The 13,802-nt window shown below is 37.8% G+C and overlaps 1 protein-coding gene across 1 annotated transcript in view; it reads right to left on the bottom strand.

The window, feature by feature from the left end:
• adamts17 (ADAM metallopeptidase with thrombospondin type 1 motif, 17) overlaps positions 1-13,802 on the bottom strand; it is a 142,809-nt gene that overhangs the window by 61,965 nt on the left and 67,042 nt on the right. The window contains exons 9-10 of the mRNA XM_083559569.1: positions 7,277-7,417; positions 172-322 (exon numbers count right to left, since the gene is read on the bottom strand). Of these exons, the coding sequence (XP_083415695.1) occupies positions 172-322; positions 7,277-7,417 (292 nt within the window). The remainder of the gene's footprint in view (positions 1-171; positions 323-7,276; positions 7,418-13,802) is intronic.

Below are 13,802 nucleotides of genomic sequence, written 5' to 3'. Positions count from 1 at the left end.
AAAAAGGCAAATCTCCTCTAATAAACGGACTGACTGGCTGAATAAAAGTAATGCTCAATTTAATGACACCTCTATCATTCTTTAATTGCTTGACTGCTGCCAAATCCTAGAATAAAATCCTTATAAAAAGAAAATTTGAATAGAGGAAAGTGGGTGTGTTTCGCCACCCACCTCCATGTTGGTGCAGAAGGTTGCGTTGGTGCCGAATAGAATCTGGCACTGCTCGTCTGCGCTGTAGTGCATGCCAGGCAGCTTCGCAGGGAGACGCACCTGGTACCGACTCCGTGGATCTGTGTGTAACAGACAGGAACTGGCCTTTGACCTGAAATGCAAGAAAAAAAATTCTAATTTGATATTGCAACAATGATGAGCCATTAATAATGAAACAAAAAAGTTTGTAGTATGATATAATCAAAGTGCCGAAAGAGAAAGTTTTCACAGTCATATGTGGTTTTACCACAAACTGTAACCCCAGTTGGAAAGTAAGTTGGAAGCACATAATTGTATAGGATGTCTTTGGATTTGGTAGATTTTCCTTTTACTTGAACTAGAACACCCAAACCTGTGCACAATTCCAGCTCCATGAAAATATGCTTTACATGGGTTAGAATGGAAGTATTAATGTACAATACTGAAAAAAAAAATTTAGAGAAAAAGGAGAAGGTGTTTAAACTTATACCTGGTACTGCATATACAGTACATTCAGAAAGTATTCAGACCCCTTCTTCAATTTTCTTTTCAATTTGATGTTGTAATGTATTATTTTTTAATTAATTTACACTCAGTACAGAATTATAGAAATATTTGTATTTTTATATTATTAAAAACCTGAAATATCACATGTATATAAGTACTCAGACCCTTTGCAACAACACTTGAAAATGAGCTCTGGTAACTACTATCTACTAACTACTCTTGATCATTGCTGAGATGTTTCTACACCTTGACTAGATTCTTCCTGTGGAAAGGTTTATTGAAATGGACATAATTTAAAAAAAGGACACAACTCTAAAAAAGGCCTCACAGCTGTCAATGCATACAATAGCAAAAAACCAAGCCATGAGGTGAAATGAACTGCCTGCAGAGCTCAGAGACAGTATTTTTGCAGGGCACAAATCTGGGGAAGGCTACAGAAAGAGCATGGTTACCTCCATAACTTTCAAATGGGAAAAGTGTGGCACAACCAGGACTCTTCTAATAGATGGTCACCCAGCCGATTTGAGCAATCGAGGGAGAAGGACCTTAGTAAGAGAGGTGACCCAGTCTGTGCTCCAGTGATCCTGTGTGAAGATGAAACAAAGTTCCAGAAGAACAACCATCACTGCAGCCCTCCACCGATCTGGGCTTTATGGCAGAGTGGCTAGACAGAAACCCTCCTCAGTGCAAAACCTATTGAATGCTTGGTTGGAGGCACCTGAAGGGACTGTGTGGAACAAGATTATCTGGTCTGAGGAAAAAACTAAATTGAACTGGCCTTAATTCTAAACTTTATGTGTCGAGGAAAGCAGGCACCACTCAACCCCCTCCCCAAAACTATTCCAAAAGTGAATCATCATAGTGGTAACATCATGCTGTGGAGGTGTTTTTCTTCAGCAGGGACTTGACAACTGGCCAGGGTTGAGAGACAGCTGAATGGTGCAAAGTACAGAAAAATACCTAAGGACCTCAATTTGGGCCGAAGCTTCACCTGCCTACATAATAAAAACCCTAAACACGCAGCCAATAAAACACAGGAGTGGCTTTGGGACAAGTCTGTGAATGTCCTAGAGTAAACTAGACAAAGCTCAGACTTGGTCCCCATCCAAACTGACCCAGCATGAGAGGATTTGCCATTAAGAATGAAAGAAAATTCCCCAATGCAAGTGTCTAGAGCTTGTCGCATCACACCCTGTAATTGCTGACAAGAGTGCTTTATATAAGTACTAAATAAAGGGTATGAATACGTATGTACGTTATATTTAAGAGTTTTTTTCATCCCCATACATTTTCTACTGTTCTGTTTCCACTTTGTTACTATGGGAGACTGGGTGCTGAATGTAGATAAAAAAAAAAAAATAGATACGTTTAAACAACTGTAGTATCAAACTGCAAAAAAAAATTGAAGGAGCCATCACAAGAACATGGCTTGTGTCACATTTTTACCCTGCAGCATTTCTCCGTGCTAAGATGTTCCGATAAAGTGTTATTATATTAGGATATTATACGTGCTCTATTATGTGGGACTTGGACATGGTCTTTGCCATTGAAGTGTCTAACAAGTGTGTTCATTAGAATATTAGAGAACATCCTCACTTGTTTCAGATTGGTCTGATATGTGAGCCTAGATTTAACTAGTCGGAAATCACACCCCTCTCCAAAAAACCCAATTATTCCTACTATCAAAGTAGTAGGAATAAAAGGCCAGATCATCTACAGTTTTTTTTATATTCCCAGCAAACTACCAAGAACAATTCACTGGGTATTAAAGGTTTCAGCATCAAAACCTCACAAATAAAAGCCATTGTTATTGTTCATACATAAAAAAATACATAAAGACTGCTGCTATATTCAACCAAGATCAGAACTTTGATCTGAAAATAAGTGGCACTTTAGTTAATATGGTGGACTTGACATGATTATGGGCTGCAGATGAGCTCAACCAGAGCCTCAAAATGAACCAACAATCAACTTTCCCAATAGGGACAGAATTATTAATAAAATATGTAAAATCGTAATCAATTTCTGTTTACCTGTTTTGTGACAATGTTCGTTGTTAACAGCGCAATGCAAATCAAATTATATAAATTTTTTCATTCTATTAATACTGTAAAGATATAATATTACAAATTATACCCATAAATACAGAAAATAAATAAAATACCTTGAGGTCACAATCCCCAAAACCGGTTTTATTTCACCAGCGATTTATACGTTTATAGTATAGAAGTATTTCTTGGTTTTGTAATGAGGCTCTGAAATCAGTCCACTACAGGAATTCAGTCAAAAACTAGAACACTGCTGCGTTTAACGCTTCCTGATTTTCCTCCATTATAAGTATTATGAAGCAACTGCTGGAACAAATCACTAGCATGCTGAGTAAATCTAGGTTCTCTGTGTGTGTGTGTGTGTGTGTGTGTGTGTGTGTGTGTGTGTGTGTGTGTGTGTGTGTGTGAGAGAGAGAGAGAGAGAGAGAGAGAGAGAGAGAGAGAGAGAGAGAGAGAGAGACTGAGAGAGAGACATGTATTTATATCTTAGTGGAGACTGTGAAAGTGGATGTGGGGTTAAGCACTGGTATGTGACTGGGGGGCGAAACCTTGGAAGGTGGATGGTAAGGATCCCACACCTGGATAAAATTTGGGTAAGCTGTCATTTGTGTTTCAGTGAGCAGTAGCACAAATAAATAAAGGAAAGAAGAGTGCCACAAAAGAAAGAGAGAGCTGAACAGTATAGAAATGTGTATGTGTGTGTGTGTGTGTGTGTGTGTGTGTGTGTGTGTGTGTGTGTGTGTGTGTGTTTGTGTGTGTGTAAAAAAGAGAAGCATTGAAAAGTAAAAGTAGTAAAGTAGAAAAAAGGTATCCTTCTTCATGGGACCAAAGCAAAATAAAAGTGGTTATAAAATGCAGCTTTTACATGAAAAAAATAAATAAATAAAAGAGCATGTAACTAAAAAATCTAAATGACTACAAGGTTTCTATTTGGTTACTGAGGTTAGAGTTAGATTTATGAGTAGACATGGCATTAATTAACTGCATTAATAAGTATGCCATTGGAAGTTCTTCATTAAGCTAGCAAGATGTGTGTGTGTTTGTGTGTGTGTGTGTGTGTGTGTGTGTGTGTGTGTGTGTGTGTGTGTGTGTGTGTGTGTGTGTGTAAGTGTGTGTGCATGTGGTTTGGGTTTGCTTTGGCAACACTGTGAGGATTTCTTAAAGCTGTTGGATCCTGGAGAGACCCTAAAGCCTGAGAGATAAGATCAGCAAAAAGGAGATGGCAGAGAACAAACTGTTTCCTATTGCTTGTGTTGAGAAAAAAAAAGGAAAAAAAGAAACGACACCATGGATTCCACAAAGAGATCATTTAATCTGAGATGAGTTTAAAAAAAAAGTCCTAGCTTTTAGACAATCTCAACTATCAGACGTGTTCAAACTAAGACGATAGAGTATTTCTGGTAGGCCGGGACACACGTTGAGCAACTGCCTAAAGAAAGTTAATGAACGTTAGATATGGAGCCAGTCCTGGATGCAGCATGTAGACAGTCTACTATTGAAGGAGTGCAGAGCAACAGCTTTAAAATTTTTGCTAATTATACCTAATCAGTGCTACAATTAGTGGATATTTACACAGACGTACTGTGTAATAGTTTTAAATGACCCTGAGTTGTATTCCTAATGGTGTGTTAAAGTATTTGACTGATTCCCACAAAAGCCCGACCCCAAAAGTATGTTTGAGCTACTGAATATTGGGGACACAAATAGTTATTGTGTTATCATCATGTCACCTCTTGGAAGCATTTGGAGGTGGTAGGTCATTGGACCTTGTATCAGAAGGTCACAATTTCAAATCCCAGTTCCACCAAGCTGCCCTCACCTGCTCTCACTCTGGATAAGGAAGCATGCCAAATGGCATAAATGTAAATGTGTAATTGGCTAAAAGCTATGAATTTACATTATTTTGTATTTGACTTTTGCCTGAGCTGTTACAAAACATTAGCTTAAATAGATCTGTATTTCAGGTGTTTCATTTGGCATGAAACACCTCTGAAATTAAATGTACATAAATAGCATATTTTGACATCAGAACATTATGACCGGTGTGGTGATTAACACTTATTATTTCTTCATCATGGCACCTGTTTGTGGGTGGAATATATTAGGCAGCAAGTTAACATTTGAAGCTCAGGATTGACGTGTTAGAAGCAGAAAAATTGGGCGAGCGTAAGGATGTGAGCAAGTTTGACAAGGGCCAAATTGTGATGGCTAGACAACTGGGTCAGAACATCTCCAAAACTGCAGCTCTCGTAGGATATTCCTGGTCTGCAGTGGTCAGTATCTATCAAAAGTCACCCGACAGACGATCAACCGTAGCTCAAACTGCTAAAGAAGTTAATGCTGTTGACTGTATGCATGACGGTTTAGGACTGTTTACCAGCATAAGGGGGACACAAACATATATTACCAATTCATTTCAAATTTGATGTTACATTTTGCTGATGAGGAGGCCCAGTAAGAATATTCAGACAGAATTGCATACTTCAGTGCTTCTCAATTATTTTCTGTTACGCCTCCCCTAGGAAAAAGTAAACATTTCGAGCCCCCCAACTCTCCGCCGTGACTGTAAATAGTAGGGATGCACCGAAATGAAAATTCTGGGTCGAAACCGAAAACCGAAAAAGAGGAAAGCAAGGCCCGAAAAAACGAAAACCGAAACACCGAAAGAAATTATGCCAATTATTATTACCATTGCATTTATGGCTATGACTGTGTACTAAACTTACTAAAATCAAGGCATTTCAATTGCATAAATTATTATTGAAGTTTCAAAGAATAAATCAATTACAAATTATACAAATATTTATTTATAGCACATTGCAATAATTCACAGGATAAAATAAATTAAAATTCAAACTTAAATGTTTACCTTAAATGCACTCATGTGTACATTAAATAATAATGTACAGGCCCTCTGGCCTGCTGAAAGGTTGTACAATTAAATATGTTCTTTCATAAAAACAAAGTGCATTCAGAACAAGTGCAACTGCTTAAAGATAGAATACATCACTATCACTGGGAAACTTCCTGCCTTTTCAAAAACGTCCACCACAGACGGAGTGCGCATGCTCGGAGGGGTTTTGCTTTTCTGTGCCGCGTTCCTCTTATATTCAGCATAGCGATCGGGATGTTTGGATTTCAGGTGATAAATTAAACCCGACGTGGAGAAAGTCTTTGCAGACGAAATTTCGGCATTACATGTTTTGCGCATCGCTATCCGTGGGTCTTTCTCAGATATACTGAAATACGTCCACAACGCAGACATGTTGACAATTTTCGGTGCATCCCTAGTAAATAGTATAATTTGTCTAGTACACCTCTGCATAACATTATAGAAAACAAAAAAAATGAAAGAAATATAGATCAACTTACAACAAAGAATAACGTTAATTACATTGTTTTTTAGTCTGTAACAGAAAAGAATTTGCATCAATTTGCCTGAAATTAAAAAAATTCAATCCTCAATTAAACTGTAAAATCGTTTTGACAATTTAATACTAAAAAATAAAATTAAATATAATCAATAAATAATAATAAATTCAAATTAATCAGCAACGATTGTTGGCAATATTCCACACGTTTTCGCTGAAAAAACTCTTATCAGCGTGATTGGGGTGTAATGTCTTTAAGTGACGTCTTAATTTATTCGGATTCATGATGTTTGCTGCCAACATTTTTAGATCCAGTAAACATACCGGTCTTTCCTCGTCTCCCACCGTAGTCACAGTGAAGCCAAGCGCTACAGCTTTCGGGAGACTTACGTTTGTCTCATTATCTCCGTCTCTCTCCGCATTTCTTTTCATCCCTGTCAAATATTTTTCCATGGTATCTCCCAAGGGTTTGTTATCTGCACTTTATACTTCCTGCTCTGTGCTGTGTGCTCTTGATCGGTGCAAAAAAAACCCTACTCCCTGCGGCAAAAAAAAGCACGTTCCCCGGGGCCACACGCGCCCCCCCTGGCATCGCCACAAGCCCCCCCAGGGGGGTGCACCCCACTATTTGAGAAGGACTGGCATACTTGATCATGACAGCAAGGCATTGTGAAGTAGAAAACATTTTATAAAAGTACCTGCAAATTTTAATCCATCAACTCAAACACCCGTAACGCAGTGCGCTCCTTATACATTTTGGCACGACTTGCTGCCTGCAACCCACAATGCATTGCATTTTTTGGCTGACTTCCTGCAGTCAGGTCCATTCAGGGTCAAATTGCTCTCTCACTGCAATTAAACCCTGCAAGAGTTCACTTGGAACTGGACTGAGACCACCTAGTTCAGAACGGTCGCACTGGTCCGTGTCTGATTGCTGTTTTCTCATTTATTTAAAAGACGCACCAAGGACAACACCCCCCCCCCCAAAAAAAAAAAAAAAAAAAAAAGAAACACGCACTTTACAATCAAACGAACTAAAGGTACCATATGTGAAAGCCAGCTTATATAAATAGATAATTTTCCTCAAGTCTTTCCCAGCGTGAGTAAAGCAGGATTGCTCAGTAATATAATCGTGGTGGAAGCATGACAGCGACATCTCACCTGAGGAAGTTTTCCAAGTCATCACGGCTGCAGGTGGACCAGGAGAGGTCGCTAGGGTTACGACCTTTGACCCATTCTCCTGACATGATGTGCGAGTGGCCCGTACAAGCAGCATGGTCATCGTCATGGCTCATGCCCATGCTGTAAAGGAGAAAGACAGTTTTATATCGTACACAAACTTGCTGACATGACACTTTGCAGCAAGGTTTCAGATCATAGCACTTAGCACAAGTAACGCACCAATGACCACCAACCATAAACACTATTTATAACACTGAAACAAAAAAATGTAAGCACTGCAATCCTGACAAGTGCTGGAAGGCTTGTGTGTACTGAGACGGAGAGGTTCCCAGGCGCAGATACAGCCTTGTTCCACTCAGGCCCTGACCTACATTTTCAAAATTAAAAACAACAAGCAAAAAAGCAAACGAGAAGCCAGCAAAACACAGAAGTTAATAAAGAACGGGGTGTGTGGATTTCCAGGGTGTGTCTCATTTTTCCCCCTTCTGAAAAATCCGGGTACTCACAGCAGGGGTATAAAAAGACACTATAAAAACGAGTATTAACAAAAAGTTAACTATGCTATTAATATGAATATTCTTATATACTTAATTTGTACAAAAAAAACAAAACATGGCTCTGTGACTAAACCATACCTTGCTTTGTGAATACTCTGTCAGAAATAAAGTGAGCAAACTGTACTTTTCCTTGTCACTAAATTAACATAAATATATAAAGTTTCGTACTTTTAGCCCATAATTTGTACCTGGAATACCTTTAAAAAAGATTATCCATCAGAGAATGTGCCTTATAGTAAACTTTTTTTTAATATGGTTGCTACACAATAGAGATAATGAGCAATTATATAAATAATGAGATTTGTATATTTTATAGAAAATTTACTTGTGAAAATGAACAAATTAACTTATTATGTAAATTAACCTGGAATACCTTTTAATAAAAAAGATATCCATCAGAGAATGTGACTTAAAGTAAACTTTTTTTAATATGGTTGCTACACAATATAGATAATGAGCAATTATATAAATAATGAGATTTGTGTATTTTATAAAAATTTTACTTTAACTTAAGCTACAATATATTCATGCTTGTTATATACAATATATGCTTGATATTCTGGCCAATGGAATTTGTAGTCTGAGCCCTTTGACTAAAAGTAGCAAGAAAAGCGATGAGCAAGACCCAACGACCATCCGAAAACCAATCAAATTTATCCGTGCAGCAGATCCCTGAATCCGGATCTACTTTCATTTGATATTGTGAAAGAGGAATTGCAGTTTGTATCCTCTGGTGTAAATGGCATCCAAAATTTGATTTCTTGGGCATATGGAAAACTAGCGTGACACGTTTGAATTGTTTTAGTAGTTCTTTAAAAAGTAAAAAATGCTACATTTGTGTTTTTTTATAATTGCAATAAAAAATTAATTATTTGGTTTTCTGAGTCTAATTAATCATTTTATAATACCCCGAATTAGCCCTAATCTTCCTACCTAAAAATGTTTGGTATAATGAAATGTGTAGCCTAGGTAAGTGCAAGCTTTTGCCCATTTTTTTGACATTAACAAAATTTGACTTTAACTTTTGTACTCTGAGTTTTAGATAGAAGCAGAGGTTCTATCTAAGGATTCACATAAGGAAGCCAAATGTGCGTGCAGAGAGGATTAAAAAGAGCTGGCCTGTAAACACACAAAAAAATCTTACTGCCAACCTAGTAAGATGGACCACACTAAAGGAAAACGTTCCTGAAGCAAACTGACCACAATTGTGCAACACTGTGTTCGGACATGCTAAGTTAGGATTATTCATAAAAGACCACAATAAAAACCCATACAGTAATTATTTTTTTTTTTATGAATGGTGTTTGGTTCTGGGTCAAATTTTACTAACATTACATACAGTACATGCAGGAATCCCAAACCTAATCCAATATGACAATGCCCCTGAGCACAAAACCATCTCCATGAAGATATGGAGCTATATGTGTTGGAGTTGAAGATCTTGAGTGGCCTCTTATAGATCTCTGACCCCCATTCCTACTGAACACCTTTAGGAAAGAAACTGCAACCAAGACTCTTCTCACCCCACAGTACATCAGTAACTGACTACTAACACGCACTTTCCAGAATCTAGTGGAATCTTCCCAAAAGAGTGAAGTAGAGGTATATATTTAAAAATGTTTGTATAATCTTTTTAAAAATGTGCAAATAAAAGCTTTTGTCACCAAAACATAATCTTTCTGATTCTGATATGAATATTATGGGCATGTGTCAACAAACCTTTTCACTGTAAATTCTTTATATTTGCAACTATAATATATTTTTGTCAGGGAGCCACCAGCCACGTTTACATCCAATGCTCATACTCTCGCTCAGCTTCTCACTCCTACTAATCACCTACACCTGTCCTCCATTTACCCGTTTCCTTTATAAGGTCCCTATTCCCCGTCACTTACGGTCCGATCTACTAGTTACGACTATAGATCACCCGGACTACCTACCACCTACCTACCTACCTACCTACCTTCCTACCTACCTACCTACCTACCGACTACTACTCTTGGTCCCTGTGCTTAAATGCTCCTGGCTACGCTTTGAAAGAAGCACTCAGTTAAGTTTATCATTTGCTACTGTCTCATCTAAAGCTCCCTTGTGTTTGCATGTTTAGACCGATAAAAGAAAATCTGTTTTACTTCTGGTTTCTGACGCCTGGTCTATCTGTGACAATTTTATTATACTGTATTGTAAAGTCAATGTTTATTCTTAAATGTTTTATATTCTATTTCATCACTGAGCAGACAAAAAAAATGTTAAAAGGTTAAAAACATCTATAGAAACATATTTAATGTGTTTATGGGTGGTGTTTTCCATAAACACATTAAATATGTTTCTATAGATATGTTATGTGCTTAGTGAAGCTGATGCTAACTTGTAGGTTGGTGCTGTAATTCGGTAATTCCTGTGAGAAGTTAGGAGTCATCTTCTGCACTGACATCACAAGGAGATACTGTATGTTAGCAAAGGAAAATATTTAATCACCAATCTCAAATGTAAGTGATAAGTCAGATTTAACAGACAAAAAAAAAAAGACATTGAGCTACTTTTCTCATTCACAAATTTCCAGCAACAGTCAACATCATATCAATGAGAAATCCAATATAGAAATATTGAAGCAGAAAGACACTCAACTTGGTTAGCTAACGACGTTCTGGTTTTGGTGGTATTGGAATTAAATTTGATGCCTTGGAAGATGGAAGGTGGAGGACAGATCAAAATTACTACTCTGCATTGTTCTCTTTTAAAAGATATCCCACTATTAGCAGTGGGCAATCGCATGGTATTGTGGGTAATGAAGAAATGTACTCATAACAAATCTTTAGCACAAGTTAAGTTACAGAGAGAATTTTGATTTGCAAGTCTTTCAAGAAGAATTTTCCTTTTGCGAGCCTAATTCAATGCTGGAGCGATATTGCAAACTGAGGCAAAAGGTTGAGTAATTACTCTAATGCTGTAATGTGAAAATAATATCGCCATGTCTACACTTTACTCATAATGCGACAAATGATTGATTTTGGAAATATAAAACCAATCACTGAGGTCTTACAAAAAAACATGAAACATATCACTGAAATGAGAAAAATGCATCTGCTTAATGCAAACAAGACGAGATGTCACATTTAATTGGCTTTCCTTCATGACTTAATTCCATTTCTAACCCCATGGATTATTCCTTTTTACGATCGCCAACATTAATTACACGTTTTTGTTTTCAGCGGCTTTTCAAATCAAAACGATCGTTTAACGGATCCAAAAAGTTGCTATCGTGTGACGAATCGTGTCGTATTAAACCGTTAATCAGCGAAAGTCATGAAACGTGAAGGCTGATCTCCAGAGGTCAGGCTATATTTTACAGTAATCGGTTTTATCTGACAATCGGACAGTGTTTAAACAATCAGTTTCACTAAATTGAGCCTAAACATCCAAGACTTTCAAAGTATTCGGGTTCAAATCTCAAAGACGTACAAATTCACCGAGGTGTACTGTCTGGTAAGGTGTATTTAAGCATGTAAAATGTCAAGCTGACATATATATAGCTCGCTGCCTAATCCAAGCGAAACGCTAGCGCTCAAATCTCCGGAAAATCTCCGGACATGCTGCACTGCGCTGTAGTGATTTTTTTTTTTTACACTCTTCAAATAAAGTTCCACTCAAAACTTTAATATTCACTTTTTAGGAGGTGTTTTATAGAGTGAGCACAATGGGGGCTGTGTGTGTGTGTGGGTGTGTGTAGGGGTATGTGTGTGTGAGGTGTGTGTGTTAGAGCCATGGCACTGGCTACATAAGCGTGTCCTGCGTCTCGGCACCAGTCGGTCTCACCGCATGCCAGCTACTTAACGACAGGCCTTAAAGCACCCGCTGCGATAACTCCACGCATGACTGGCACGGCCACAAAGCCTGCGCTCATGTTAATACATCTTGGCTACATATCCAGGTGAGTTTGATGTTGGCTGGCCGATGCTGGCGTATCAAAAGAGGCTTTCTTTAGACCAGGGAAGATAATGAGACGTCATGGTTGTGGAAAAAGTAGTAGTACCTACGTCAAGATGGAGCCTGGACTGGAGCAAGGGCTAATATTTTCAGCCAAAATGTGGCACAGAGGACAAATGAATTGTTTGTGTGTGTGCATTTTGAGTAGCGTGATTAGAATATCAAAGATTCATAGGAGCACACAGAAGTTTTTAAGAAGTGTTTAAGACAACATTTCAGCCAAAAACGCTAGCAATTATGAAAAGTCAGAGGAAATCAGTTAGCATAATCTGCTTCCCTAATGAATGCTTGCTGCTGCACTGTAAACTTTTTGAGGGTTTAAAGTGTTGGGCAATACTTAAAAATCAGTTCATGTGTATTCAGTCTAATTTAGACTAGCTACATAAAATTCTGGATAAGCGACAAATAGTGATTAGTCAGTTGCTAATTTTAGGTCATTAAGTTATTGATTCTAAACTCTGGTTTGCAAGTTGACATCTCCTGCAACAGTATGCAGTGGTGGGCTGTCAGGGCCTCTTACTCTATCAGTATCACTGACATTTTCATATATTTTTGTTGATAAATATGTATTCAATTATTCCCAATAGTCTATTCTTTTTTATTTCATAGCCTCAATCTCAGATGCACTACATCAAGTAGCAGCGTGTCCAAAATGACCAGCAGAGTCTCATTTTAGGTTGGAGTTTTTATCCAAACAGATTTCAGCCGTCACATCACCTGATGCCGGCGTCAAAGGGATATATATATCAGTGGTGGGTGGTCAGGGCCAGCAAAGCCTTCTCTGCTGGCCTAAACACTATCAGAAGCACTGACCTACATTTACAACCTAAATTCTCATATTCCATTAATTTGCATTAATTTATTCCCAACAGTTTATTCTCTTTATTTTATAGCGTTTCTCTTGGCTGCACTGCTTCCAGTATGTGTATGTGGATGTTAGATTTTTTGTCCAATCAGATTTCAGGCTCTATGTGCTGCTATGTCAATCTAATCTGCCCAGGGCCTTCAAAGTCAGTACTGCTGGCCTTTTTACTTAAGTCTCTATTAGCAACGAGTCTGTTTCTTTAACCAATCAGATTTCATATTTGCCTCACAGGGCAGCTAGCTGCCCCGGAATAGCGTCAGCATTTTTCCGTCCTCTGATTCGTTGATTAGAGAGAAACTGTTACAGCCAAGTTCAACTGGCAAAGCACGCCTGTAGCGCTCTGCACACAGTAAAGTTAGACTTTTTAATCCTATGGAGGAAGAGTAATTGATTTGGTCTCTGACATAATTAAAAATCTATTTTCAAGAAAATCTAGGCATCGTGAGGAAAGGTCGGCCAACTCCGAAGCTAGCTAGCTTGTCTCAGCCCGGGAAAGGGTTTGTTCACCACTTCCAGACCAGTGAATATGAGCGACACCACTGGCTTACAGCCTCTGAGGAGCGGTGAAAATTATGAGTCTGCATCTCTGGTAAGTAGGTTGTATTTTATTTATATTTTTATTTACATTTTGTCATGTTATTAGACAAATATTCAATCTGAACTGCTCCAGATGATGTAGGTGCACAGTTACATTTATAGTGTAGACGTTTGGAGCTTGCTTTGGTAAAATAGTATTCACCCTCTATATGTGAAATGCCTCTCTCTCTCTCTCTCTCTGTAATGCCACGCATTGTTATATTGCATTTTTGTATATTATTGATGGTTTCTATAATTGCGATGTGATAGTGGTGGTATTAAGAGACGGATTAAGTCAGGTAAGTCCCTAGTGTATGTATGTATGTGTGTGTATATATATATATATATATATATATATATATATATATATATATATATATATATATATATATATATATATATATATATATATAAATGTATATATGTTAATACAGTACATGTCTGTTACTATAAATGTGATACAGTGTACTGTATTTCTAGGAATTTACCTAAAGTTCATCTCGCTATATTCTTGCAAATG

Source organism: Silurus aristotelis, assembly GCF_946808225.1.
Source record: "Silurus aristotelis genome assembly, chromosome: 13".
Taxonomy (NCBI): domain Eukaryota; kingdom Metazoa; phylum Chordata; class Actinopteri; order Siluriformes; family Siluridae; genus Silurus; species Silurus aristotelis.
Note: the sequence above shows the minus strand (reverse complement) of the source record. Positions and strands in the feature narration are given on the sequence as shown.